At 33.6% G+C, this 27754-nt stretch overlaps 3 protein-coding genes across 3 annotated transcripts; all 3 read right to left on the reverse strand.

Annotated features, from left to right (window-relative positions):
- Positions 1 to 10: 10 nt before the first annotated feature.
- On the reverse strand, positions 11 to 6163 carry LOC309605440 (olfactory receptor 8H3-like). Its single transcript, XM_082341310.1, has one exon. The coding sequence runs from the start codon at positions 1139 to 1141 to the stop codon at positions 449 to 451; it is 693 nt and encodes a 230-aa protein (XP_082197436.1). The 5' UTR covers positions 1142 to 6163; the 3' UTR covers positions 11 to 448.
- On the reverse strand, positions 6159 to 9287 carry LOC309605841 (olfactory receptor 8I2-like; the record flags this gene model as incomplete). Its single annotated transcript, XM_082342172.1, is given in 3 exon segments — positions 6159 to 7725; positions 7728 to 7803; positions 9279 to 9287. Coding segments are annotated over 3 exon segments (492 nt in total). The 3' UTR covers positions 6159 to 7318.
- Positions 9288 to 15621: 6334 nt separating this feature from the next.
- Positions 15622 to 21065, reverse strand: LOC309605395 (olfactory receptor 8H1-like). The gene is made up of 2 exons (XM_082341244.1): positions 18785 to 21065; positions 15622 to 17907 (listed from the first exon to the last, which is right to left on the reverse strand). The coding sequence occupies exon 2, from the start codon at positions 17886 to 17888 to the stop codon at positions 16923 to 16925; it is 966 nt and encodes a 321-aa protein (XP_082197370.1). The 5' UTR covers positions 17889 to 17907; positions 18785 to 21065; the 3' UTR covers positions 15622 to 16922.
- Between the last annotated feature and the right edge of the window lie 6689 nt (positions 21066 to 27754).

Here is a 27754-nt window from a genome sequence, read left to right on the forward strand (position 1 = left end):
GAGGAAGGAAGAAAGAAAAAGAAAGGAAGAAAGAAAGAAAAGAAGGGAAGAAGGAAAGAAAGAAAGAGCAAGGAAGGAAGGGAGAAAGAAAGAAAAAGAAAGAGAAAAAGAAAGAAAGAAAGTTCAATTTGTTTCTGGAGAGAGAGCAAGGAAATACACTACAGGAAAGAAAAAAACAGGTGAGCGTAAAAGTTTAGTGTCACTGTTATCTTAATTGCTTGGAGCATTTTCTCTTCTGCATGACTCTAATTAGAGCATTTTTAACTTCTTTGTTTCGAAGACTATATATGAATGGATTCAACATAGGGATAACAATGGTATAGAAAACAGAAGCCACTTGATCCTGTCCCAAGCAGTAGGACTTACCTGGTTTTAAGTAAGTAAAATGAGTAGTGCAATAAAAGATGGTGATTCCCAGGAGATGGGAGGCACAAATAGAGAAGGCTTTTCACTTCCCTGAATTGGAAGTAATTTTCAGGCTAGTAGACACGATGGACACATAGTACACAGATATTGTGATAAGAGACACCACTAGGGTGGAGCCAGCAAAAATGGATATTGTGATTTCAGTGTCGTGTGTGCCAGTGCAGGACAGGGCTAATATTGGGGGTGCTTCACAGAAAAGGTGATGGATTACATTGGAGTCGCAGAAATCCAATCTGCTCATGCAAAGCACATTGACAAAGGAGTCCATGAAGCCAATCAAATAGGATCCAAACACAAGGGAGGAGCAGCGTCTTGTGGCCATAACTGGGTAATGCAGAGGATTGCAGATAGCTACATAGCGATCATACGCCATTGAGGAGAGAAAAGAACCTTCAGTGGCACTGAAGAGGACAAAGAAATGCATTTGGGTGGAGCAGTTCAGGTATGAAATATACTTGGTGGAAGTCAGTAAGTTTTCTAAGGTTTTAGGGGTGATGATGGTTGAGTAACTGAGGTCAAGAAATGACAGATGACTGAGGAAAAAATACATGGGGGTTTGAAGCTGGAGATACAGGCGGATTATCAACATCATCCCTGCATCCCCCAACACGGTGATCAGGTATATCAGGAGAAATAGCCTAAAGAGGACCAGCTGGATCTCTTCAGAATATGTCAATCCCATGAGGATGAAGTCAGACATATTCCTTCTACCCATAGTGTTCAAATGCTGTAAACTGTTGAGAAATCAAATTTAATACTGAGTAGGAATTACTTCAGAAAGATTTGTGTTTCTATGAATGACGTGACATTTATATTAGTTTAGTGTTTCTGGAATGTGATAATAATGAGGGCTGTACAGTGTATGAAGAGAAAAATCTTAATTTGATTGCCAAATATAGAAATAGGTATAAATTGATATTTGGATATAATATAATAAAAGCTAGTATATTAAATAATTAGAATAAGCCTGACACTGTTCTAAATGCTTCCTGTTATTAATGCATTTAATCCCCATGAGATTATTATACCATAGGTAGAACTATTAGCCACATTTTTTTAGATGAAAAAAAGGGCACAGAGAATTTAGGTAAGTTATCCTGGGTCAGAGCTATTAAATATTGGCTCCGTAATTCTACCAAGATAGACTCCAGAGAGTATGTCCATAATACTATATTCCTATTTGTATTAATTTCAGCAAAACTGAGGAAAAAACTGATAGATATACAATAAACAATGATAGAAGAAGAGTTTTAATGCACCATGTACTGTTTTTTTTCCCCAATATGATTTAATACTAATGAAAAATAAATTTCAACCTTAGTGGACTTTAGTAGGGTGTATTAAAATTATAGACCATATATTAGTATTAATTTCCAAAAGATATGTTTTCTCAACTTGACCATTCAAAATTAAATTTCTTCTAAAATTATATTGCTAAAACATGCACGTTGATTGCAGGCCCTGAAAATATCAACTCTATATATCAGGTTTCACAAATCCTGGCTTTACTTAGAGTAGGTTCTAAATGATATCTGTAAGCATATTCTTCTGATAATGTACCGTTTTATTGGATCCTAACTAATACCTTCTAATTATGAGAATAATAGTTACCGGTAGACAAAGTTGGTGAAAAAACCACTTTCTTCCAATATTATTTGTTTGGAAGTATGTCAACCTCAAATTTTGTTCACAGATAAAATATGTAGACCATTTCTGTAATATATTTCTGTAGTATAGTATTTTTTCTTTGAAATAAGTTCTTTTTAAATCTTAGTGCACTCATTTTATTTTATTCTGAGGGAAAAATAAATCGACATAGAAATTTTCTTCAGCTCCTGATCAACTGTAAAATTAGCCAGGAAGTTATGTCTAAAAAGAGTTTCAGGGATCTTCCGTGTACATATGTAAGCAGAGCAGAGTATGGCTTGCCTTTCACCCTGATAATTTGAGAACCTCAAATACTGGGGATTGATAATAACGCAACATTTGGTCATCCCTGTGGACCAGTTTCCAAGGAGGATTGCTTAGCATGTCTTCAAGGAAAAAAGTTCAGGGACCAAATGCAGCTATGCTAGGTTTTGAGAAGCTAGTTGTCTTTTCCCTTAGATGCCACACAATGAAGAGCCTAATAGTTTGGTCTTCCTTTGTGTTGCTCTAAATTGATGCCTGGGGTGGTAGAGAAACTATTTCTAGAGAAATACTTAATTAGTCTATGATTGAAACCATCAGGGATGGAATGACACATTTTTCACAATGAAACTTTTGTATTTAAATGTGTGACACTATTATAGGAGTAAACATGTTCATTAGAAAGAAAATTAAAATATAACAAAATTCAAAAAATGATACAAAAACAATTCAAAACTCTTGTAACATTTAAATGAATTTCTCTTTTTTGTTCATAGAATGCTTGTTTGTAGGCCTCTAGGTTTGCATAATTATTATCATACAGTATATTCAGTATCCATTCTCATTTTATAACAATAATTTCATAATGTAATATGACCAATGTTATACTATCCTTTCATAAAACCCATAATTTCATGTATTACACGTTGACTGATACCCCATAACCAACCTCCCTCTAGAAGTGTTCATCAGATGTTAAGTATTATATTGAGGCTTGTTTATCCAAGATGAGGAACCAAAGGAAGTCTCTAAAAAGGGACTGACTTCGAATCAGTTTAAAACATTCCTGTGAATCTTTCATTAATTCATGATCATTAAACAAATTTTCCTGTAGATTTAAAAGTGACTCTTCCAGGAAAGTCTGCTCATACTCCAGAATTTCAGGAGATAATTTGTTGGTGTGGATAATGGAGTTACTTTTGTATGTATTGTATGAACTTTGGAAGGGCAGATCGACTCATCAAAACTAAGTGCTGCTAAAACTGATGTGTATTAAAATTCATGTTTTATGGCAAGACAAGAAAAATTTAAACAAAAAAAATTTTTCTCTGGCCTTTGGCCTCCTCTCTCCCCTTTCCTCTGTATTGTGTATCTGCATTACACATTGACAAAACCTCCCCCATCAGCAGAAATACCTGCTCAACTCTAAAGGGCAACATTCTCCCAGTTTCAAAAAGAAAACTCCTTACAATATAGCATTCCTTATTGATCTCATATGGGGCCACGATGACCCACTACCTATTCTTGCTTAGATCTGGGTTGTGTCCACTGTCAATAATACATCATTTAGTGTTCAGGCCTCTGTGTCCAAAACTTATATAACTGTCCTTTGACCTCTAAGGGGAAGTTCTTGAAGCTTTCTGAGACGCTGTTCCCAGGTTATAATCCTCAACTTGCCTTGAATAAAATTTTCTATTTCTTTCTTAGAGTGACCAATTATTTTTTTCATCGACACAGGCTTATGAGATAATTAAAAAGCACGCATAAACCTATTTGAGAATTGGTAACTTTAGGAGTTAAGCCAAATAAGAGACTAATGGTAATTTTTAATGTAAATGCCCCTCAAAAACCATGGTGGTTGCAAAATTAGCAGGAGCAAGTTTTTCTTGCTTAATATTCTCCCAACATTGAAATCCATTTTGTTCATGTTCAGTGTTACTTACGATTTCCGGCTATTCTTATATTATTTGTTGTGTCATAGCAGAAATCAAAGCCTGATCAGAGATTTTTAAAATCTCTTTTGATTTAATGATGATATAGTTTCATTCCCTAATTCATTACAGTTTTAATTATGCAATATACATATTTTTTTTTCTTTCTCTCCTGGTTATTCTAGTTATTTTCTTTTTTCTTTGATGAAAGAATTTTTTTTTTGGATAAATGCTATTAAATTTTTCTTTTGCTTTCTAATTCATTAAATGTTATCTAAGTTCTATCACTTTTTCCCCTACTTTATGAGATTTGTGGGGGACAACAGATAATTTTCCCTCTACTCTTCTAGGCTTTTGGCTGAGATTCACACCCCCTGTAATAGAAGGCAGATTAACAGGAGAAAACAAACAGAAATTTAATAATATGTATACACCCTGTATACATGGGAGATACCCAGGAAAACTGAGTAACTCCTCTAAAAGGCTTCAAACCACTACCTTGATAACCATCTCCAGCAAAAGACAAAATAAGTTGTGAGGAGTGGGAAGGGAGCCAAGAAACTATAGTAAACAAGGGTATGTTTGTTAATGCCGATTCAAGTCCATGCCTTATTCATTGAATAGAGATTTAGTCATCTTTCTCTTCATGGTACAGAGAGGGAGACATACTTGCAAATGGAGATTTCCTTTTAAACGTAAATGCCTCTTGCCAAAGAGTAACCTCTACTAGTTTTTAGAACTTCTCCTATGTCTGCTGCTTTTTAAAAATAACCAGCTCATGATAATCCTTATGCCAAGGAGGCATATTTTGGTACTGAAAATTCTGCTCCCCTTCAGGTTGAATTTATTGTTTTTTCTCTAGCACCTAGTAATAGGAAAGATATGTATTACAGGTTTAGAGGGAAGGTACAGAAAGAGGAGTTAGAAGAGAGAATGATGAAAGTACACCAGGGATAAATATGAGGTGTATATTGAAATATATACGGACATTTAATCATAACTCTGGACACATAAAATATATTTCTACTTCTTATGATTAATAAGAATAGCGTGGCATGTTTCTGCTCTTAGAAACTAGCAAGGAAACATTAAAACATAAAAATAACAATTAGATATATAATCTTACTAATACTAAATGAAGTCCTGAAATGATCTACAGAAGAATACACATTCAGTGCAAGTGAAAATAAGAATAATACGTATAATTAGAACCATGGTAAACACAAGTAAGTTTCAACAGCTGAGATGTTTCACACAATTATAAAAATTTGTGCATTGTAGTTATAATGCATGAATGAAAATCCATGGTGGAAAAAGAAAGAAAGGGAAATATATCAGTTTAATGATTCTCAGTGATGATGATGAAATATCTTGAGAGCAACCAATCAGAATCAGACACTCTTCTTGGAAGGAAAAAATTCATGTAGGCTTAATAAAGGGAATGAGTGATGAGTTCAGACAGTAACCTCAATAAGTCCCTAAAATAATGCATAGTATATTTCATAAGTTGTCACTTACAATACTTTACAATGTAAAATACATTGTAAAATGAAGTCTGCGGGAGTCAGACACAAGTAATATAGATCAGAGAAGAAAATTGAAAATTTAAAACCAAATATTTACATGTGCACACACAGATCCCTTCACATGAATTATCTTCAGCTGCTCCCAAGACTGAAGGCTGATTATCTTTATTGGAGGTTTGTATGTGATGTATGATTCTTGAGAAGGCCTAACTAGTTGACTCCGATGATTTAAAATCACATAAACAAAGTATAAACCTGTGTACACTCATTTCCATATCTTAACCATTAAGGAAAAAAATCATTTCAAAAGAAATCTGTTAATCACTATGCCTTTTTTAATATATAAATAAGGGGTGATTTTTAAAGATTTCCAGAAATAGAATTTTCAACTAAACTAATGTTTGTTGACTGCTAATATTCACCGGACTGTCCAAATACCAAAGAAAAATATAAACTTGAGTAAGGAGAATCCTTGACCTTAATGAATTCATCACTGCGCTTTCACCAGCAAACAAAAAGCAAAGAAAACATTTACTTACATATTGCATATGTTGCACATTTGCTACATGCTGTGGAGAGCAAAAATATGACTAAGCCAACTCTACTCTCACAAAGTTTACAATCTTGTTGGAGAGAGAGAAACAATAAAAACACACATTTTTCTTAAAAGCACCTTATCAAATTAATCTTCAATTCCTTTCAATATACATTGAAATATGATTGCCCAACTCCTTTGACTACTACTCAATGATTCAAGCACAGGGAAGGCAGTACTGAGAGCTTCTTCTTTTCCAGGGGTCATTTTGTAACAATGTCTCGAAGAGTTGGTTAAATGAGGTTTACATTGTCTCTTTTCAAGGGAAAAATTTTAAAAACCCAGTTCCTCCTTTTAATTCTATAGACTTAAAGTTTTTCTGCCTGATGTGGAGAATTGAGAATCTCTCGACACCTCCAAAATACCTCAGGAATTGTGTTACAGCTAGTGTTTCATTAATCTACACACACACACACACACACACACACACACACACACACACACACAGAGATTCAAAAGTTTATATGAAGTCTTTGAACTTAGGGAGGCACATTATGGTGATTAAGAAATTCAACTCTGTTGTTTTTGATGGATTCCATACTCCATTGCATAAACGCATCTCTTTTCTGCGTAATCAAAGATCATTTTTTGCAGATAAATGATCAAACTTTTAGCTGTTATGGCAAAATGAATCCACATTACTAAGAGATTTCTGTATATTACACAATGTCTCTTGTAATCGCTAGTCATTACTGAAATAACTTCAACCATTTGCCCCTCCAACCCGGGACTTATATTTGCTTTTGTTAATTCTGCACTCTTTCCTTTGCTCTCCAGTTATCAGCTATCATTTCTTGTTAATAATATTTGAGTCATCATCACTTAATCTACTAATTTTCTACTCTCACTTTGTCAATGACTGAGAAAACAGGATGTCAAAGCATATGAAAAGTCAATTTAATAATGGTTTAACATGTAGTGTGATAACATGCTCACACAAGAATGATCATGGAGGAATTTAGTCACCATTCAGAAGCTTTCTTTACTAATTTATGCAGGTCTATATCTGAATAATCTGTGTACTGAAATGAACTCCCTACATGGTGATTCAGTATTCCATATGAACAGAAAGATGATAATTCACCTCCCATGTGTTATTATTTAGTTTGTGTCATGTGTTTGGGGGTTACTCTACTATTTTCCTAATTGCTGTAGCAATTGAATGCCTGAAGCCATGCAGATTTGCTTTAACTGCAACATGCAGAGATTTGTCATGGAAACAGTTTTCTATGTATGACTCTCAGGAGAGTATTTTTTATGTCTTTGTTCCTCACACTACAGATGCGTGGATTCAGCATTGGAATGACAGTGGTATAGAATACAGTTGCCACCTGTGTCTGGGTCAGGGATGATGTGTTATCAGGCTGCAAATATGTGAAAATCAGGGACCCATAGAAGATGGTCACCCCCATGAGGTGGGAGGCACAGGTGGAAAAGGCTTTCTGTCTGCCTGCTGCAGACTGGAGCTTCAGGATGGCTGAGATGATGGCAATGTAGGTGATCGTGGTGAGGAAGAGAGAACTAAGCAGGGTGAACCCGGCTAAAACGAAGATCACCATTTCTGTGCTGAATGCATGCACGCAGGAAAGCGCCAAAAGAGCTGTGGTGTCACAGAAAAATGATTGATGCTGACATAACAGAATGCCAAACTGCTCATCACACAGATGTATACCAGAGAACTGGTGAAGCCTACCTTCTGCAATTTGTGACTGCCCTATTTTCTTTCCTTCTCTTTCATGACTGTGATACTTTTCAAGATTACTAGCCAGGTATTTTACAGGATGTCTCTCAATTTAAGTTAGCCTGGTGTTTGCTCCTGATTAACTTGAAGTTATTCATTACGGGAAAAAGTACCAGTGAGACGATACATATGCCCTTTTCATATTATCAGAGGACACATGATGTTGTTAAGTGATATTATTAGTGATGTTAAATTTGGTAACTTAATTAGTGTCTGCCAGACTTCTTTCTTTCTTTCTTTCTTTCCTTCATTATTTTTGGCTGTGTTGGGTCTTCGTTTCTGTGCGAGGGCTTTCTCTAGTTGCGGCGAGCGAGGGCCACTCTTCATCGCGGTGCGCGGGCCTCTCACTGTCGCGGCCTCTCTTGTTGCGGAGCGCAGGCTCAGTAATTGTGGCTCACGGGCCCAGCTGCTCCACGGCATGTGGGATCTTCCCAGACCAGGGCTTGAACCCGTGTCCCCTGCGTTGGCAGGCAGATTCTCAACCACTGCGCCACCAGGGAAGCCCCCAGACTTCTTTACTGTAAAGTTACAATTTTTACTTCATCGTAAATATATATTATTTTCTTCCATATACATAATATACACATATGTGTACCTATGTATATTACATATATATGTATACATATATATGTTTATTATGAATATGGAAGAAAATTTAGATTTTGTATATATTTCATTTATACTTTTTGGCTTCCATCAATATGTTGCCTCTACTGATGACTGCTATGTTGTTTTCTAAATTTCCATTTCCCTTTATTCTTTCAATATATTTTAATTGTAGTTATTCTGTAACGAACAATTCTTTCTTCCTCATGTAGTTAGTTAGCTAGTTACTTATACTAATATGCACACATTGATACTTATTTCTTTCTTTGGGATTATTATTTGATTAGTTGCTCAAGTTATTCTAGTTTTGCTAACAAAACCATCATTCAGTTAGCTCCTGGTGCTTTGCTTTTTGACATGCTCTTGTCCTTTTTTTGCCATGCTCTTGTCCTTTTTTGCCTGTTTGTTTTGTTTTCACTTCTTACATCCTGGCAGCACAATGTACTCCAGCTTCATCTTATACTTTCATGGACTCAGCTCTAGAAACAACCACTTCTCCAAGGATCCCTGCTATATTTTATGAGAGGGTGGCATTTGGGAACCAGGATCTGGACATCATATTCTATTTTCATGTGTGCATTTGTATTTTGCACTTAAGAATATGTCACAAATCTTTAACATTTTAATGCTTTTAAATTTTAAGTCTTTGTCATTATAACTTTTCAAATGAAGACTCTATGCTGTGGTTAAAAATGTTTAGATTTGGGAGCCATAATTTTGAGTTGGTTTCCAGAAATATCATTTACTAGCTTTATGACCATCTGAAAATGTCTTAATCTCTTTGATCCTCAGTGTCCTTGTCTGCAAAGTGACAATAGTGGTACCTGCCTCATGCGTTTGTGAAGATGAAATTAAATAACACATATAAAATATCTTGCATGATAATGAGATTATACTAGGTATTCAGTCAATATTCCCTGCTCTCAATATAAATGGCCTTATAATAATCTATTATATCAATACATCCACATTTATTAAACTGTTTCTTCCACTGTTGGGCTTTCACATTAATCACAATTTTCTTTTATTTTTAAAAAGTAATGCAGAATACACATTGATTTCTATTCTTTAGATAAATAACCAGAGGTCGTACTGGGAGGACAAAACTACACCTTTCTGCTACATATTAGTGTGAGGCCTTCTGGACCAGTCTGCCAAATTTTAACTTCCATGAGCATTGTCCTTGACCATCAGTTTCAACATAACCTTGCCTACGCTGACCATTTACATCTTATCAAGCTTCATATTTAACAGAGCATGATCAATCAAAGGTTATCTTATTAGATGTTTATTTCATCACTATGTGTGAAGAACACTTCTTTATATCATTGTTTACTATTTATATGACCATCACTTTAAATATTATTGAAAATCTGACTCCAATAAGTGGCTGTAATTTTTGTTTGTTTGTTTGTTTTTTAATTGTACTAAATAGAAAAACTTCTAATTTTTAAATTATTTTCAAAATTTACTTACTCTTCAATATCAAATATGCTAGGACATAAAGGTAAGAAAACAATCCTTTGAGATAATTAACTCACCAATTTATTAAATTAGTAAATATTGAGCACCTAATAAGCACTTTTCCAGTTATCCTAGAACTACGAAGTTAAATATGAGGCAGTCTTTTCCTTATAGGAATAAACAGCCCAGAAGAGGAATTAGAAGTAAAAACAAATATTTACAGTTAATTTTCACAATGCAATGTGCAATGATAGAACAATGCAGGAAATAATCCAATTTTCTCAAGAAAGTTATCAAGAACATCTCTGGAGTGGTAGGAATTCTTGCCCTTGGTTTTTGAGAATCATTACTGCACTGTAGAGAAAAGATTCTAAACAAAATGACAGATGTTTGCAAGGGCAAGGAGAAAAGAATTTACATCATAGTAATTTGAAGAAATAAGACATTTACTATATATGATCTATAGTATGGGGTTGGGGAATGAAGAGGCAATAGAGGAAATGTAAAATCTAAAGATAAGTGTAAACAGGCTAAGCAATTTGGACTTCTTATTGAAAGAGGAGAAAATATATGGCACTAGGAAAAGAATTATGACCACAACCTTTGTTCTAGGATAAAAGTGAAGATATATTAAATGGAAACTAGGCAAATTGCAATGGAATAAGTCAGAAATCTACTTCAATAGTTAGGATCCGAGAACATGGGGACTTGAACAGAGACAGCACCAATGATGATTAATAAAGAAGGGGAAACTTATTTTAAGGGCATTTGGGGACAGAGCGACAACACTTAATCCAATAAATATTTGGATAAAGTAAGAGTGATGAACCTAAGCTGGCAATTAGGGATTTAGCTGGTGTGACTGATTGGAAACATATTTAATCAGAAAAAAATAATATAAGAATAGAAATTGGGTGCAGGGACATTGCTAAGATTATTTTAAAATGCTGGGTTTGAGATACTTGAAGGACATTCAGAAAAAAAGCTATTTTTCTTGGGTGAGATATAAAATGATCAAACATCTAGTAAAAGTACAAATATATCTCTTACTCAGACGTTCTTAGTTATCTTAGCTTGTAAGACAAATTGCATTGTAACATTATGTGTAATAAAAGGAGAACTGGCCTGAAATTCAGAATGCCACTATTCCAGAGTCTAGAACAATATCTCACCCATATTGTGCCTCATATATATTCCCTTGATGAATAAATATTATAGGTTGGAAACTGTGAAAACCATTTTACTTAATTCAATTAAGGGACGCATAAACAGAGATAGCATTTTCTGTGTAAATATTAGTTACTGTTTAGATTTTCTAGTCTATTACTTCCTTTAAATATTTTTCCTCTTCTTTCTATTAGTCTATTTTGCTATTCTTTTCTAGTTTGTTTATTTGTTTACTAAAATGTTTTTGTACTTTGGAAATATATTTAGTTTTAAAAATTCCTGCTATATTAACCCTGTTATCCCCACATTTTAGGTGCTATCTCTTAATTTCCTATTATGAGAAATATTGGATTAACAAGTAGTTGAAGTTCTGTTGGACTGCCTTTAAACTTATATTCATATTTTTCTTTTGTTCGTTGCTTGTTTCCATTTATCCTGCCATGAAGTACTGTTGATAAGCTTGATATGGGTGCTTGGCTAACCTTTAAAAGAAACAAGATCTTTCGGTCTGGATCTGCATAAAGAAATATTAACTTTAATAAATAATTTAATACTGATCTTTCTTTGTTAACTTAGAACACATTATATGTTTCCTATGGGAAGTTTCAAATCACCTTTCATTTCAGGAGAAAAAATCTTGAGTATAGTTTGTGATAACTCTTCTGTTTCTTTGGCTTGGTTTTCATCTTTGGAGAATTAAAATATATGCATGTTCTGCTTTCTTCATCTATATATTCTGCCTTTCTTATATTTTTCTGACTGTATTTTTCTTTTTTTGGATGTGTTCACTTTTGAAAAAATTTTCCTATGACCTTTTCCCCCTTATTTCATGTAAATAACATTTAGAGGTATATAAAGATAGGAACTCTCTTGAGAAATAATATACACACCATAAGTTTCACCTGCATTATATTATATATTCAAAATGTATAATTCATGATGTGTAATATGTTTAAAGGTTATATATGTTCATCACTCCTAAAAGAATCCTTGCAGCAGCTAGCAGTTATTCTCCATACTCTCCCCCCCAAAACTAGGAACTACTATCAACTTTCTGTATATCAGTTTGCCTATTCTGGATATTTCATGTGAGTTGCATCATATAGTATGTTGTGTTTTGTAACTAAGGTATTTCCTTAAAATAAAGTTTTTAAAGTTCACCCACCCATGGTGTAGGATGTATAAGTATTTCATTTCTTCTTTATTGCCATACTATACTCCATTGCATGGATATATCACATTTCATTTATTCATTCATCATCTGATGGCCATTTGGGTTGTTTCTACTCTTTGGCTATCATTCATAATGCTTATGAACATTTTCAGGCAAGTGCTTAAGTGAATTTATGCTTTCAGTGAACTTGGTTGATACTGAAGAGTAGGCCCAAGCCCAGATGGTTTCACTGGTGTATTGTACCAGGCATTAAAAAGAAAAATCAATTCTTTCAACAATGCAGAAAAGGACAACATGTGGTAGACAACAGATCAACAACACAGAAGAAACCTATTTTCCAGGATTACTCTGAAAAAGAACCATCCTCACACCCTAGTCAGCTAACCTCTGCGAGGTTATAACCAAGGACGCTTCTTTTGTCTTCGTTGAGCCACTCTGTTTCTGAATCCCATTGTTACATCAGGATAGCCTGTACCCTGACTATTACAAACTCTCTTCTGAGAACAATATCATCAACAGATAAACTCTTCTTTCTTTTGTGGAGTTTTCCTTCTGTGAATAGGACTGTGCCTGTATGTTGGAGAAGATTTAGCTAGTAGTGCCCAAATCACGTTGCCTTCTATCAGCACTTCTAGAGAATATCTGCCAGAAATATACACCTTTCCACAATCCCCGGTATTTTATTTAAAGCTTTCTTTAATATAGTAATGAATTCTATTTTTTTCATCTCTGATGATCATAGTATAATTAGGTAGAAAATGTTGTATCAGAGAGTCTGATGAAGAATATGAACACTAGGGTTAGACTATCTGGGCTCAAATGTGAACTTGTTCTTTAACTAGTGAAGTGACCATGAACCCAGTTATTTAATCTGTGTGGTCTCCAGTTTCAAGATCTGTAAATTGCAACCTTCAGATACATTTATTGAGGTATATATCTAGGCGCTGGGGATACAATGTTGGACAAAGTAAGCGAGAATCCTGCACTCATTAATCTTATATGATAGTGTGTGGGGGGAGGCAGACAAGACACAAAATGCTTTAGCAAAACATATAAAATGTTAGCTAGACATAACTGCTATGGAAAACAGAGGAGGCATAAAAGGGGGGAGGGAACAGGTACAGTTTTTAAATCCGATGGTAAGGATGTTTTTATTAAGAATAGAATAAGAAAAAAGCATGCAGCTGTCTATGAAAAGGAAGTTTCAGAATGAGGAAATAGAAAAATTCCAGGTAGTGTCAGGACTAATGTGTACAGAAGAGTTAGGATGTCATGTGGTCTAATCAAAGTGAGTATGAGTGATAGAATAGGAAGGAATGAGTTCATAGAGGTAGGAGTGGGGACAAAGTCATTGTGGACCAGTGGGCCCTTATGAAGGTTTTCATTTTCACTGTTAGTATGATGAGAAGTCTTGTAGGATTTGTGAAGAAAGTGATATAATCCAACTTATTGTTTAACAGTATTGCTCTGGCTCTTATATTGACACTTAGATTCAAGAGGGATATGGCCAACCAGAGAAAAGCCAGGAGGCTGCAGCAATAATTTTAAGACTGAGATGATGGATTTTTGGGTCAGGATGGTAGCAGAAAAAATGTTGAGAAGTAGTCAGACTCCAAACATATTCTGTATTTTGAATCAACATAATATGCTGATAGATTGGATGTAAGGTATGTGAGATAAAGAGAAAATTTCAGGATTCCTTTTAAGACTTTGTCTGAATAGGTAGAAAGACTTGAGAAAACATGTAGATATTGCTGGTACCTACTTGAAAGTTACCTTGTGAAGATCAATTGTTTTCGTTCTATATCTAAAGCTCCTTAAATGTTGACTGGCACATGGTAAGTGCTTAGCAAAATATGTTATCACCATTATAGCAATCAATTATTGGGAAGTAAACACAGCTGTTTATGTTTTGGGCATGTTCTATTCTTGTGTTATTTCCTCTATCATGAGTTGATAAGTAGCATTTTGGCATGGCATCATAATAAAGCATATTACGTTTTAAATTACTTCAGACCACATTTTACATAAAGTACAATATGGACTAATATAACAAGGAATGTTCAGGGCAAATGCAAAAGTCTAAATCTTTTATATTCCCCGTAGATTATATTACACATGTGTAATGATAGTACATAAATGGTTTCTAAACTGTATTGTAGAAGAATAGGTAGCCTTAATTTAATTAGAGTTTAGTTTACTTTAATTATAATTTTTCCAAGTTAAGTGTTGTCCACAAAAAACATAGAACCTGTTGACCATATTTGCCAACACAAACCAACAGGGTACATTTACTAATCATAGAACTAGAAATGAAAGAATGGTAAAAACAAAGTTTGTAAAAAAGACTAGAAAAATGAAAAGAGCCCATTAATATAGGAAATGACATATGCTTATAAAAGATGAGAGAGGAGCCAAAAAAAGTATATTATTGGGCTTCCCTGGTGGCGCAGTGGTTCAGAATCCGCCTGCCAATTCAGGGGACACGGGTTTGAGCCCTGGTCCGGCAAGATCCCACATGCTGTGGAGCAACTAAACCCGTGCGCCACAACTACTGAGCCTGTGCTCTAGAGCCCGTGCTCCGCAACAAGAGAAGCCACTGCAATAAGCCTGCGCACTAGAGTGAAGAGTAAACCCAGCTCGCCGCAACTAGAGAAAGACGGCGCACAGCAACGAAGACCCAACACAGCCAAAAATAAATAAAATTTTTAAAAAAAAAGTTGACACATTTTTAAAAAACGTATATTATTAAACCACTGGAAGCAAAAACATATAGCAATAGCTGTAAATATAGATTGTAGGAAACATGGATATCAGAATAAAAAATCATAATAATTTCAAATGGCATTCATATATGATAAGGGAATTTTTTAAATAAATGAAGTATTGGAAAATAATGCTTATTTTAAAAACTTGAGTAAATTTGTTGACAATTTTGAATAGGTAAAAATAATTTCAACTTTTAACTCCTAAAAGAAAGTCTGCACTTCTGCATCTAATTTTTAACATTTAAAACATTTGTAAGAAAAATAATCATACATAGTTTTGCAGAGAAAACAATCTAAATTTCAAAAAATAAATTTTTTTATAATCATTATTTTTTGAATAAAAACTACCTAGTTACTAAAGTTTAAACAAAAAAAATGAAATAGTTGGAAAATGAAAAATATATTCTTAAATGACCTTTAAATAGCAGAGAAAATTAAAATTGCAAACTAAGATTATGTACAAGAATAATTTTAAAATAAATTTTAGCTCTCTACCTGACTAAAGTTTGTGGATTGCCACATCTGAATTCATTGTAAGGTAGTAGCTGAACAACTTGTCTCTGTTAAACCCTTTAAAACAAATGAGTCAAGCAATTAATTCAAGAGTTTATTTTTAATGATCATAACAAACCTATAGAAATCAGGAGAACGGTAATGATGTTCTGAAATACACAGAATTTCAACAATAAGGCAGTTTACTGAAGGTTCCTGACACATCACAGAAAGGTAGGGTTTTAAAATGTTTTCAGAGAGCCCCCAGGAGCTATCACTGCATGCAGATTTTTAACCTGATGAATTTACAAACATTTCATGTTCAAAGCATGGCAAAATGAGAGTCTCAATTTTCCCCATGTACCAAAAGCACATTCACCTTAAATTTCAATGACAAAGGAATAATCAAATGTTAAACTTGTAAGTGTACACAGAAAGCTGCAAAAAAGGACATAGGAAATGACAGAAATATTGCTCATGTATATAATATATACATAAATACATAACTATCAATCTGGAAGGACACATACAAAGCTGTTAATAACTTTTAGGGCATTTGTATTTTCTTAAATTTTTCCATGTTTTCAAACTTTCTCCAATATAAACATATTCCATTCTAAACCAAAATTGTGAAGTGCTGACTTTTTCCTTAGCTGTTTGTGTGTTTGTCCTTTAAATCAACCAAAAGAAATTTATAAATCACAAGTGAATATTCTTTAATAAAAAGCCATCATACACTAAAACTACTGCAGGAATGTGAATCTTCTAATGATAATGGCCAGCTTTTATTAGGACTGCCTTAAATGCTTCACGTCCATTATCTGATTTAATCTTTACAATAACACTATGGACCTGCAACTGTTATTTATCTTGTGCAGTTGAAGAAACTTGAGGCTTAAAGTTTCAGTGATTTTTTAAAGGGTTATGCAGCTAAAAGGGTAGCTAGGGTCCAAATCCTGGAATGTTTGATTCCAAAGTAAGTGCTCTTAAATCACTCTGCTATGTTGCTTCTCCACAAATTAAATGAAATGGTTTCTGAAACTGGTATCATTGTTCCCAAAATGGAGCTCTTTTCAAGCATAACAATTTCTGAAGTTAGATTATGCATGGGATTTAGTACGATATAGTTTTAAATGTGACAACTGTACCTTTGCATTTTGCAAATCAGTTGCCTTTAAAAACATATATATTTGGACCATGGATTTAACATATTTCATGGATTACAATTACAATGTGTATTTCTAAAGGCATAGTCTTTGAAATGCCAAAGATCATATTTGGTCAAGCAAAGGATGGTTTAAGAGAATAAATAAATAAATAAATAAATAAATAAATAAATAAATTTGTTTCTGGAGAAAGAGCAAGGAAATACACTATAGGGAAGAAAAAAAGAAAAGATGAGCTTAAAAGTTTAGCTTCAGTCTTATTTTATGCTTGGAGCTCTTTCCCTTCTGCGTGACTCTAATGAGAGCCTTTTTTACTTCTTTGTTTCGAAGGCTATATAAAAGTGGATTCAGCATGGGGATGACAATAGTATAAAAAACAGAAGCCACTTGATCCTTTCTCAAGGAGTAGTACTTACTTGGTTTTAAATAAGTAAAAATCAAAGTGCTATAAAAGATGGTAACTCCCAGGAGATGGGAGGCACAAGTAGAGAAGGCTTTTCGCTTCCCTGAAGTGGAAGTAATTTTCAGGATAGTAGACAGGATGGACACATAGGACACAGATATTGTGATAAGAGACACCACTAGGGTGGAGCCAGCGAAAGTGGATATTGTGATTTCAATGTCCTGTGTGTCAGTGCAGGACAGGGCTAAAATTGGGGGTGTTTCACAGAAAAAGTGATGGATTATATTGGAGTCGCAGAAATCCAATCTGCTCATGCAAAGCACATTGACAAAGGAGTCCATGAAGCCAATAAAATAGGATCCAAAGACTAGGGAGCAGCAGCGTCTTGTGGACATAACCACTGGGTAATGCAGAGGATTGCAGATGGCTACGTAGCGATCATAGGCCATTGAGGAGAGAAGAAAACATTCAGTGGCACCCAAGAAGATAAAGCAATTCATCTGGGTGAAGCAGTTCAGGTATGAAATATACTTGGTGGAAGTCAGTAAGTTTTGTAAGGTTTTAGGGGTGATGACGGTTGAGTAACTGAGGTCAAGAAATGACAGGTGACTGAGGAAAAAATACATGGGGGTGTGAAGCTGGAGATCCAGGTGGATTATCAACATCATCCCTGCATTCAGCAACACAGTGATCAGGTATATCAGGAGAAATAGCGTAAAGAGGACCAGCTGGATCTCTTCAGAATCTGTCAGTCCCATGAGGATGAAGTCAGACACATGTGTGCTATTCCTTCTACCCATAGTGTTCAAATGCTCTAAACTGTTGAGAAATCAAAGTTGATACTTAGCAGGAATTACTTCAAGAAGATTTGTGTTTCTATGCCTGACATGACATATTTATATTAGTTTATGTTTCTAGAAAGTGATAATAATGAAGTGTGTATACTGTATGAAGAGAAAAATCTTAATTTGATTGCCAAATATAGAAATAGGTACAAGTTGACATTTGGATATAACAAAAGCTAATATAATGAAGAATTAGAATAAGCCTGACACTGTTCTAAATGCTTCCCGTTTTTAATGCATTTAATACCCATGAGATTATTATACCATAATTAGTACTATTAGCCACATTTTTCATATGTGAAAAAGGGCACAGAGAATTTAGGTAACTTATCCAGTGTTAGACCTACTAAATACTGGCTCTGTAATTCTACCAAGATAGATTGACTCCAGAGAGCATGTCCATAATACTATATTCCTATTTATAATTAATTTCAACAAACCCGAGGAAAAAAATACTAGATATATAAAAAACAATGATAGAAGAATAGTTTTAGTGCACCATGTGCTGTTCTTTCATTTCTAATAGTATATAATACTAATGACAAATAAATTTCAACAAGTGGACTTTAGTAGGGTGTATTAAAATGATAGACCACATGTTAGTACTAATTTTAAAAAGATATGTTTTCCTAACTTGACCATTCAAAATCAGATTTCTTCCAAAATTATTTTTCTAAAATATGCACATTGCTTGTAGACCCTGATTACATCAACTCTGTATTTCTGTTTCCACAAATCCTGGCATTACTTAGGGTAAGGTCTAAATGATACCTGTATGCATATTTTTCTGATAATGTCCCCATTTTATTTGATCCTAACTAAAACCTTCTAATTTTGAGAATAATACTTACCAGGAGCCAAAGTTGGTGAAAAAACACTTTCTACCAATATAATGTGTCTAGAAGTATGTCAATCTCAAATTTTGCTCACAAATAAAATATGAAGACCATTTCAGTCGAAAATTTCTGTGATATAATATTTTTCTTTGGCATAAGTTCTCTTTAAATTTTAGAGTATTCATTTTGTTTTATTCTGAGGGAAAAATAAATCAACTTAGAAATTATGTTCAGCTCCCAATCAAATGTAAAATTTGCCAGGAAGTTTTGTCTTAGAAGAGTATCAGGGATCCACTGTGTACACACTTAAGCGGAGCCGAGTATGCCTTGCCTCTCATCCTGATAATTTCAGGGTACTTCATATACTGGGGATTGATGATAATACAACATTTTGTCATCCCAGTGGACTAATTTCCAAGGAAGATTACTTGGCTTGTCTCCAAGAACAAGAGTTCAAGGACTAATTGCAGCTATACTAGGTTTTGAGAAGCTAGTCATCTTTTCCCCTAGAAGCCACACAATGAAGAGCCTAATGGTTTGGTGTTCCTTTGTGATGCTTTAAATTGATGCCTGGAGTGGTAGAGAAACTATTTCTAGAGAAATACTTAGTCTGTGACTGAAACCATCAGGGATGGAATCAGACATGCTTCACAATGAAACTTTTATTTTTAAATGTGTGACACTATTATAGGAGTAAATATGTTCATTAGAAAGAAAATGAAAATATAATAAAATTCAAAGAACAATGTAAAAATAATCAAAACTGTTGTAACATTTTGATAAGTTTCTCCTAATTATTTGTTGTTTATAGAATGCTTATTTTTATACATCTAGATTTGCATAATTAGTATCATACTGCATATTCAGCATCCACCCTCATTTTATAACCACAATTTCATGACACACTGACCAATGTGATACTAGCCTTTCATAAAACCCATAATTCATGTGTTGTGCATTGACTGATACCCCATGAACATCTTCATTCTAATGAAATCTTCCTCAGATGTTAAGAATTTTATTGAATATTATTTATCCAAGATGAGGAAACAAAGGAAAACTCTTAAAAAGGGATAGACTGAGAATCAGATTAAAATATTCTTGTGAATCTTTCATTAATTCATGATAATTAAACCAATTTTCATGTACATTTAAAAGTGACTCTTACAGGAAAGTCTGCTCATACACCAGAATTTCAGGAGATAATTTGTTGGTTTGTGTAAAGGAGCTACTTTTATATTAATATTTATAGTATCTTTGATGAAATTTAAAAGGGCAATTCTACTCATCAAAAATTAATGCTGCTAAAACAGGTGTGAAATAAAGTGCATATATTATCATATTTTATGGCAAGATAAGAAAAAACATACATCTTAAAGAAATTTGTTTCTTTAAATTGTATAAAGAAACTTTAACTTTAATAAATAAAGAAATATTGACTTTAATAAATACTTTAATACTCATCATTCTTTGTTGACTTAGAACATATTATATCCATTTATTAGGAAGTTTCAAATCTTTCATTTCAGGGGAAAAAATCTTGATTATGACATGATATCTTTTCTGTTTCTTTGGCTTAGTTTTCGTGTTTGGAGGATCAAAACATATGAATGTTCTGCTTTCTTCATCTATATATTCCTCCTTTCTTCAGTTTTCCTGCCTGTATTTTCTATGGGATGTATTCACTTTTCAAAAATTTTTATTGGAGTATAGTTGCTTTACAATGTTGTGTTAGTTTCTACAGTACAGCAAAGTGAATCAGCTATACATATAAATATATCCCCTCATTTTTGAATTTCCTTCCCATTTAGGTCACCACAGAGCATTGAGTAGAGTTCCCTGTGCTATACAGCAGGTTCTCATTAGTTATCTATTTTATACATATTAGTGTATATATGTCAATCCCAATCTCCCAATTCTTTCCACCCCCCCTTTTCCCCCTTGGTGTCCGTACATTTGTTCTCTACATCTGTGTCTCTATTTCTGCCTTGCAAACAAGTTTTTCTGTACCATTTTTCTAGATTCCCGATATACGCGTTAATATACGATATCTGTTTTTCTCTTTCTGACTTAACTTCACTCTGAATGACAGTCTCTCAGCCCATCCACGTCTCTACAAATGACCCAATTTCATTCCCTTTTATGGCTGAGTAATATTCCATTGTATATATGTACCACATCTTCTTTATCCATTCCTCTGTCGATGGACATTTAGGTTGCTTCCATGACCTGGCTATTGTAAATAGTGCTGCAATGAACATTGGGGTGCATGTGTCTTTTTGCAGCTCAATATCAAAAAAACGACTCAATCAAAAAATGGGTGGAAGATATAGACATTTCTCCAAAGAAGACATACAGATGGCCAAGAGGCACATGAAAATATGCTCAACATCACTAATTATTAGAGAAATGCAAGTCAAAACCACAATGAGGTATCACCTCACACCGGTCAGAATGGCTGTCATGAAAAAATCTACAAATAATAAATGCTGGAGAGGGTGTGGAGAAAAGGGAACCCTCTTGTACTGTTGGTGGGAATGTAAACTGATACAGCCACTATGGAGACCAGTATGGAGGTTCCTTAAAAAACTAAAAATAGAATTATCATAAGACCCAGCAATCCCACCATGGGCATATACACTGAGAAAACCATAATTCAGAAAGACCCATGGATTCATGTTCTTTATCACATAGCTGTCTAAGCAAATATTTTGTATAAGTCTGTGGTTTGCTCATTCTCTCAACAGTGTCTCTCATGAAGCAGATTTTAAATGTGATAAAGTACAATTTATCATTTCCCCCCTATGGTTCATGAGTTTTGTGTTTTATACAAAAGTTTGTGACTAACCCATAGTCGAAGAAGCGTTGTCCTATTTCTTCTCTAGAAATATTATTATAGTAGGTTTTCTTCTAAGGCCTAAGAATTATTTTGAGAAAACTTTTATATATGATGCAAAGAATGACTCATGTCTCTTTTTTTGTGACATAAGGTTAGTCTACCTATTCAGTGTCACTAAAAAAATTACTATCCTTCTTCCATGGATATTCCTTAGCAACTTTGTTAAAAATCAATTGACTATGTTGTGTGGATCTATTGTTGAAGACTCTGTGCTTTTCCATTGATCTAGATATCTATATTTTCACCAACACCACACTCTCTTGATTATTTTAGTTTTGTGGCAAATCTTGAAATTAGATTATGTAAATCTTACTTTATTCTTCTTTTTCAAAATTGCCCCGACTCCCTTAGTTTCTCTCTCTTTTTATTTTTTTGTAAATTGTAGAATTACCTTATCAATTTTTTCAGAAATTCTTGTTTATTTTTAATTAAGGTTGCATTGAATATATGGATCATTTGGGATTACATTTAATTAATAGATCCTTTGTTCACAATTAGGCTGAGTATCAGTATCATCTTTCTTTCTTTCCTCCCTTCCTTCTTTTCTGCTTTCCTTCTATCTTTCTTTTAAAACTCAGATTCCACGGCCATCATTGCCTATCTACTAATTTAGAATCTCTGGGTGTGAGCTTAAGCATCTATGTATTTTTCACAATTTTTTGAAGAATTTCTTTAAGTACATAGCCTAATACTAGTCTATAGATTAGTATTGGGTGGGTCGAAAAGTTCGTTTGGGTTTTCTGGTAACATCATAGAGAAAAACCCGAACAAACTTATTGGCCAACCCAATATAAAGGGTCCTCAGACAAGACGCTATACAACTCAAATTCTGACCTTTATCTTTGACAGAGCTCTAATTCTAATGTTATATTACATAGAATAACAATTATCTGTATACTCTCCCATTTCTGTTGTCAATACTTTCTATTCATCTATCTATATCTTATTTCTTCTATTAACTACTCAATGAGTTTTAAAATATCTTTCATACTACTTAGAAGGGTAGCATCTTTAAAGTTAAATGAGTATTGTAATCTCTATTAAGTGATTTTGAATTCTGCCATAGCTTATGCTTTTATTATTATTTCTTCATGTCCATGTTGATAAGGTTTTGAGAGAAGTAAACAGGTTATATCCCCAGGAAAAAGAAACTGGATTTCAGAGAATTTAAGCTGTCTCTTAGTGTCAGAGCTAGGACTATGTCTCATATCATTAAATTTCTTTTCCAGTCCTATGCATATTCTTTTTCCACTGAAGGATCATTTTGTACCAGAAGCCAAAGTTCATTCATGTAGTCATTTTTATCATGTAGTTCATTGCTCCAGAACCATTCTCTTGTTTACCATGGGAAAAAAATCCTCTTGTTACTTTTTGGTCCCAGAAGAGAATTTGTGTGTTTTCCCTTGGGGCATTCCTGTAGATTTCAAGAAGAGCTTGAGAACCTGGTATAAGAGTCCAAACATTTGGTATCCATAGCACACCTTAATAAAATGAGCAGTGCATTTCCACAGGTAAGAAGAAATATTTTACATCACCTACAAAATATTGATATACCAGAAGTTATAACCATGAATCTCAAACTAGATTATAATCTTTAGTATGTAAATCTGAGATAGAAATTTCTAGTTAACTCAGAGTTGAATAAAAATTAAATGAGAGAATTCACAGGAACATAACAGGGAAAACAGTAAAGACTCTTTGCATGTTTAGGTCAATAGATTTGTAAATTAGAAATTTTATTTAATTTCCTTGATGGAATATAACTTAAGTCATTATGAGGTAGTGGAAATAAGGTGTTATATTTAAAATTCAGGAAAACTATTAAATGGAGATAAAATTATCAACTGAGCATTGAATATATGACATTTGGAAATCATAATTTTTTTCCTTATAGAGGGATAAAAATTTTTTCTTTAATTTATTGTACTAATTAGCTAATTCATCTAGAATCCACTATTGGGTTTTTTGTTTGTTTTTATTGTTTTGTTTTGTTTAATATAATGGTCTGCTTAAGCTTGTGGCTTTACAAAAGAATTAAAATACATGAAGCTGTTGTATTGTTTCCAGAGGATAACATTTCCAGAACTATGGCATATCACAATGAGTCTGTAATATGGTCAAGTGGAAGTAGCTTAAAGTTTGGAGACAGAGAAACCTAGACATGAATCCTGGCTTTGTTGGTAACTGACTGTGTGACTTGATCAAGTTACAGGTCAGGTGGTTCTCAGTTTTCTCATCTATAAAAGGATGCTGAGTTAGTTTGCAATTTGCTATGTACGTTACATAAGATAATGTACACAAAGTTTCTAACACCTAGTGGCCACATAATGACTTGCAGTAGTTGCTACTATAGCTGTAGCTTTCCTTCTTCTCAAGCTTAGTGTTTGTAGTACTCTTCCCTTGATATATGGCACTTTGTTTTCTGACTATATGAGGGTTGAAGAACTGATTTGATTTTAGTTATCCAGAGTGACCATGTTTTCTTAATTTGAGATCTCTATTTTTGTCTTTCTAGCTTATATCTCTTAAAGTAAAATCAGCAAGACAAAACACAATCAGTTCCAATATCCTTAAGTATTAGTTGACAGAAATGCCTGTTTGAAGAACATCTTCAATGGCTAGATAAACCTTATACTTTTTGACTATTATTCCTCCAGTTCCTTAGAGTGAAGTAGACAATTAATTACTCTAATGGAATATAATCTGTACTAAAATATACTTTCATTCATAAACCACCATCTTGCACTACAGATAAAATCAGAGAAGTCGAGAGTTATGAGAAAATTATTATGGGCAAAGTTACCAGGGGAATTTAAGCAAACACACTATTATTTTACTGTAATGCCCAAAGTCAGAATGCAGTAACAGAAATGTATTTTTAAGGTGACTGATAACATAGAATATTCAGATTCTCTGGATTTAATCTCATAAGAAAAGTACTTTAGTATATCTTAATATCGTATAACAAACATACATAAGTAAAAGAAGCAATACTTACTTTCTGGTTTGGTGACCATTCATTGTTCAATGCTTTGATGAGCTGATTTTAATTCCCTATTAATATTTCATAAGTAAATAAAATTTAGAAGTCATATTTCACATGTATGCATACTCCACATATAAGGAAAACATTTTAATTTTATAAAACATATTTAACGTATTTCATAACTAAGCACTCTGCAATCACACCGTGTCCATGTATTGATAGTTGAACAAGACATGCACAAAAATTTTGGCCAATCTTAGTTACTTTTTGATTTGAAGCTTAAGGTTACGTTTCCAATGTCACACTAGGTGCTAAATCTGATGTTTTAATATAAGGTTTTAGAGTCCAAATACAATGTTCTTCATCTTCCACAATTGTGCTACATCAGACGCATCAGTTAAATAAAGGTTAGAATTGTACTAAAAGTAAAATTTCCCTTGTGTATGTCAGTCAACATGTATTTTGTGATGAATACCTTTAGTAGACTACTTATTTATATATTTTTCCAAAACCTCTTACGTATATTTGTTTTCTTTTTTAAATTTTTATTGGAGTATAGTTTATTTACAATGTTGTGTTAGTTTCAGGTATACAACAAAGTGAATCAGTTATACGTATACATATATCCACTCTTTTTAAGATCTTTTTCCATATAGATCATTACGGAGTATTGAGTGGAGAGTGCTATGCAGTAGGTCGTTATTAGTTATTTATTTTATATATAATAGTGTTTATATGTCAATCCCAATCTCCCAATTTATCCCTCCCTCTGCTTCCCCACCGGTAACCGTAAGTTTGTTTTCTACATCTGTGACTCTATTTCTGTTTTGTAAATAAGTTCATTTGTACCATATTTTTAGATTCCACATATAAGCAATATTATATTATATTTGTCTTTTTATGTCTGACTTACTTCACTCAGTATGACGATCTCTAGGTTCATCCATGTTGCTGCAAATGGCATTATTTCGTTCTTTTTTATGGCAAAATACAAATAGCTCATGCAGTTCAATATCAAAAAAAACAAACAACCCAATCAAAAAATGGGCAGAAGATCTAAATAGACATTTCTCCAAAGAAGACATACAGGTGACCAAAAAGCACATGAAAAGACGCTCAACATCACTAATTATTAGAGAAATGCAGATCAAAACTACAATGAGGTATTACTTCACACCAGTCAGAATGGCCATCATCAAAAAATCTACAAACAGTAAGTGCTGGAGAGGGTGTGGAGAAAGGGAACCCTCCTATACTGTTGGTGAGAAAGTAAATTGGTACAACCATTATCGAGAACAGTATGGAAGTTCCTTAAAAAACAAAATATAGCCCTATGATATGATCCAGCAACCCACTCCTGGACATGTATCTGGAGAAAACCATAATTTGAAAAGATACATGCGCCCCATTGTTCATTGCGGCACCATTTACAATCACTAAGACATGGAGGCAACCTAAATGTCCAGTAACAGAGGAGTGGATAAAGAAGATGTGGTACATATATTTTCATTTATTTTCACTGTGCTTATTCCTATATGCTTAATTTCTGTTTTGTTCCCAACTCTCTTTCATGCATATCTTTGTATATAACCTAGAGATGAGAGAGAGAGAGCGAGAGAGGGAACGAGAAATGGAGGGACAAAAAGAGAGAGAAATTTTTTTAACAGATTTGAATTATCTGTTATTTGAAAATCTGTTCAGATTTGATTTGAACAGATTTGATACCAAAATAACAAAGTAATACGTATTTACATTATTAATTGATGGTTTATATTATTTTAATAATGTAAGCATTCAAACTAAGCTGGAAATTATAGTATTATTATTACAAGACATTTTTTGTGTGTGTGTGTTCACAAGAGTAATGTATAATTTGTCTGTAGTACACAGAAGTCAAAATTTAAATTTATTATATTTTTTTTACTCTCGAATTCTCTAAGAATTAAATAAGTATATTTTTTTCATTTAATATCTGCACATTCAAAAATCTATTTAGTCTTTGTGTTAAAAAAATCTTTCACATGGATCTGAGAACTTTCTGGGAAAATAAAGACAAGCAGCTTTCTTTTTCTTCTATGAATGGTTTTAAGCTGGTTTTCTGATTCTTTCTTGATGTATGGAAATCTCAATATGATAAAAATATAATGTTTCATGTCACAAGTATAAATTATTTGTATATCCATGGTTTTATACACTGCAGATTTTTTACTCCTTTGAGAACATTTTGGTCCATGTCACTGCAGGAAAAACAAGACTCACAGGGCTGAAATCTTGCTCCTAAACATGGTAGATGCAATATTTAATACTTTTCAATCATGAAGACTTTCAGTCCAGGTACAGGTGACTCCTCACCTTTTTTTTGAGAGTGATGACTGTAAAGTTTTTATTAGAGCCAGTGTCATGATTGAAATACTACCGTGTAAGGCAGTGAGTGACCATGTCCCATCTGACTGAGAGTTGGTTCTATTTCCCAATTTTTTAATAGTTGATTTACAATGTTTCAAGTGTACTGCAATTTTTAATGCCCTTATCTTTTTCATACTCCACAGAATGAGAAAAAGTCTGACAGCATAGGGAAACATACCGGAAATAAAACACTAATTTCTAGCATATGTAGTGATTTTATTCTTTTAGCAATAGCTTCTATAAATTGTATGATCTATTACTGAGTGATTTTCCTTTTATAATAATTTAAAGAATCCTTAAGAAACCATGAGATATTAAAGAAATAGCCATGATTTATTTTTGACAGAAATATTTCTCAAAAATACACCCAAGGACTTTGCAAGGATAATGAGTATATGAACGGAGAAAAATGTAAAATTTTTCAGGGCTGCTAGAATAAATTACCACAGACTGTTGGCTCAAACAATAGAAATTTACTTCTCACTGTTCTAGAATCCAGGAGTCTAAAGATCAAGGTGAAGGCAGGGTTGACTTCTGAGGCATCTCTCCTTCACTTGTAGATAGCAGACTTCTCCCTTTGTGTTCACGTCATCATTCCTCCTTGTGTTTCTGCATTCTATCTCCTCTTCTTATAAGAACACCAGTCATATTGGATTAGGGTCCACCCTAAAGACCTCAATTCAAGTTAATTATC

Source organism: Balaenoptera borealis (genome assembly GCF_965194805.1).
Source record: "Balaenoptera borealis genome assembly, chromosome: 11".
Classification (NCBI taxonomy): Eukaryota; Metazoa; Chordata; class Mammalia; order Artiodactyla; family Balaenopteridae; genus Balaenoptera; species Balaenoptera borealis.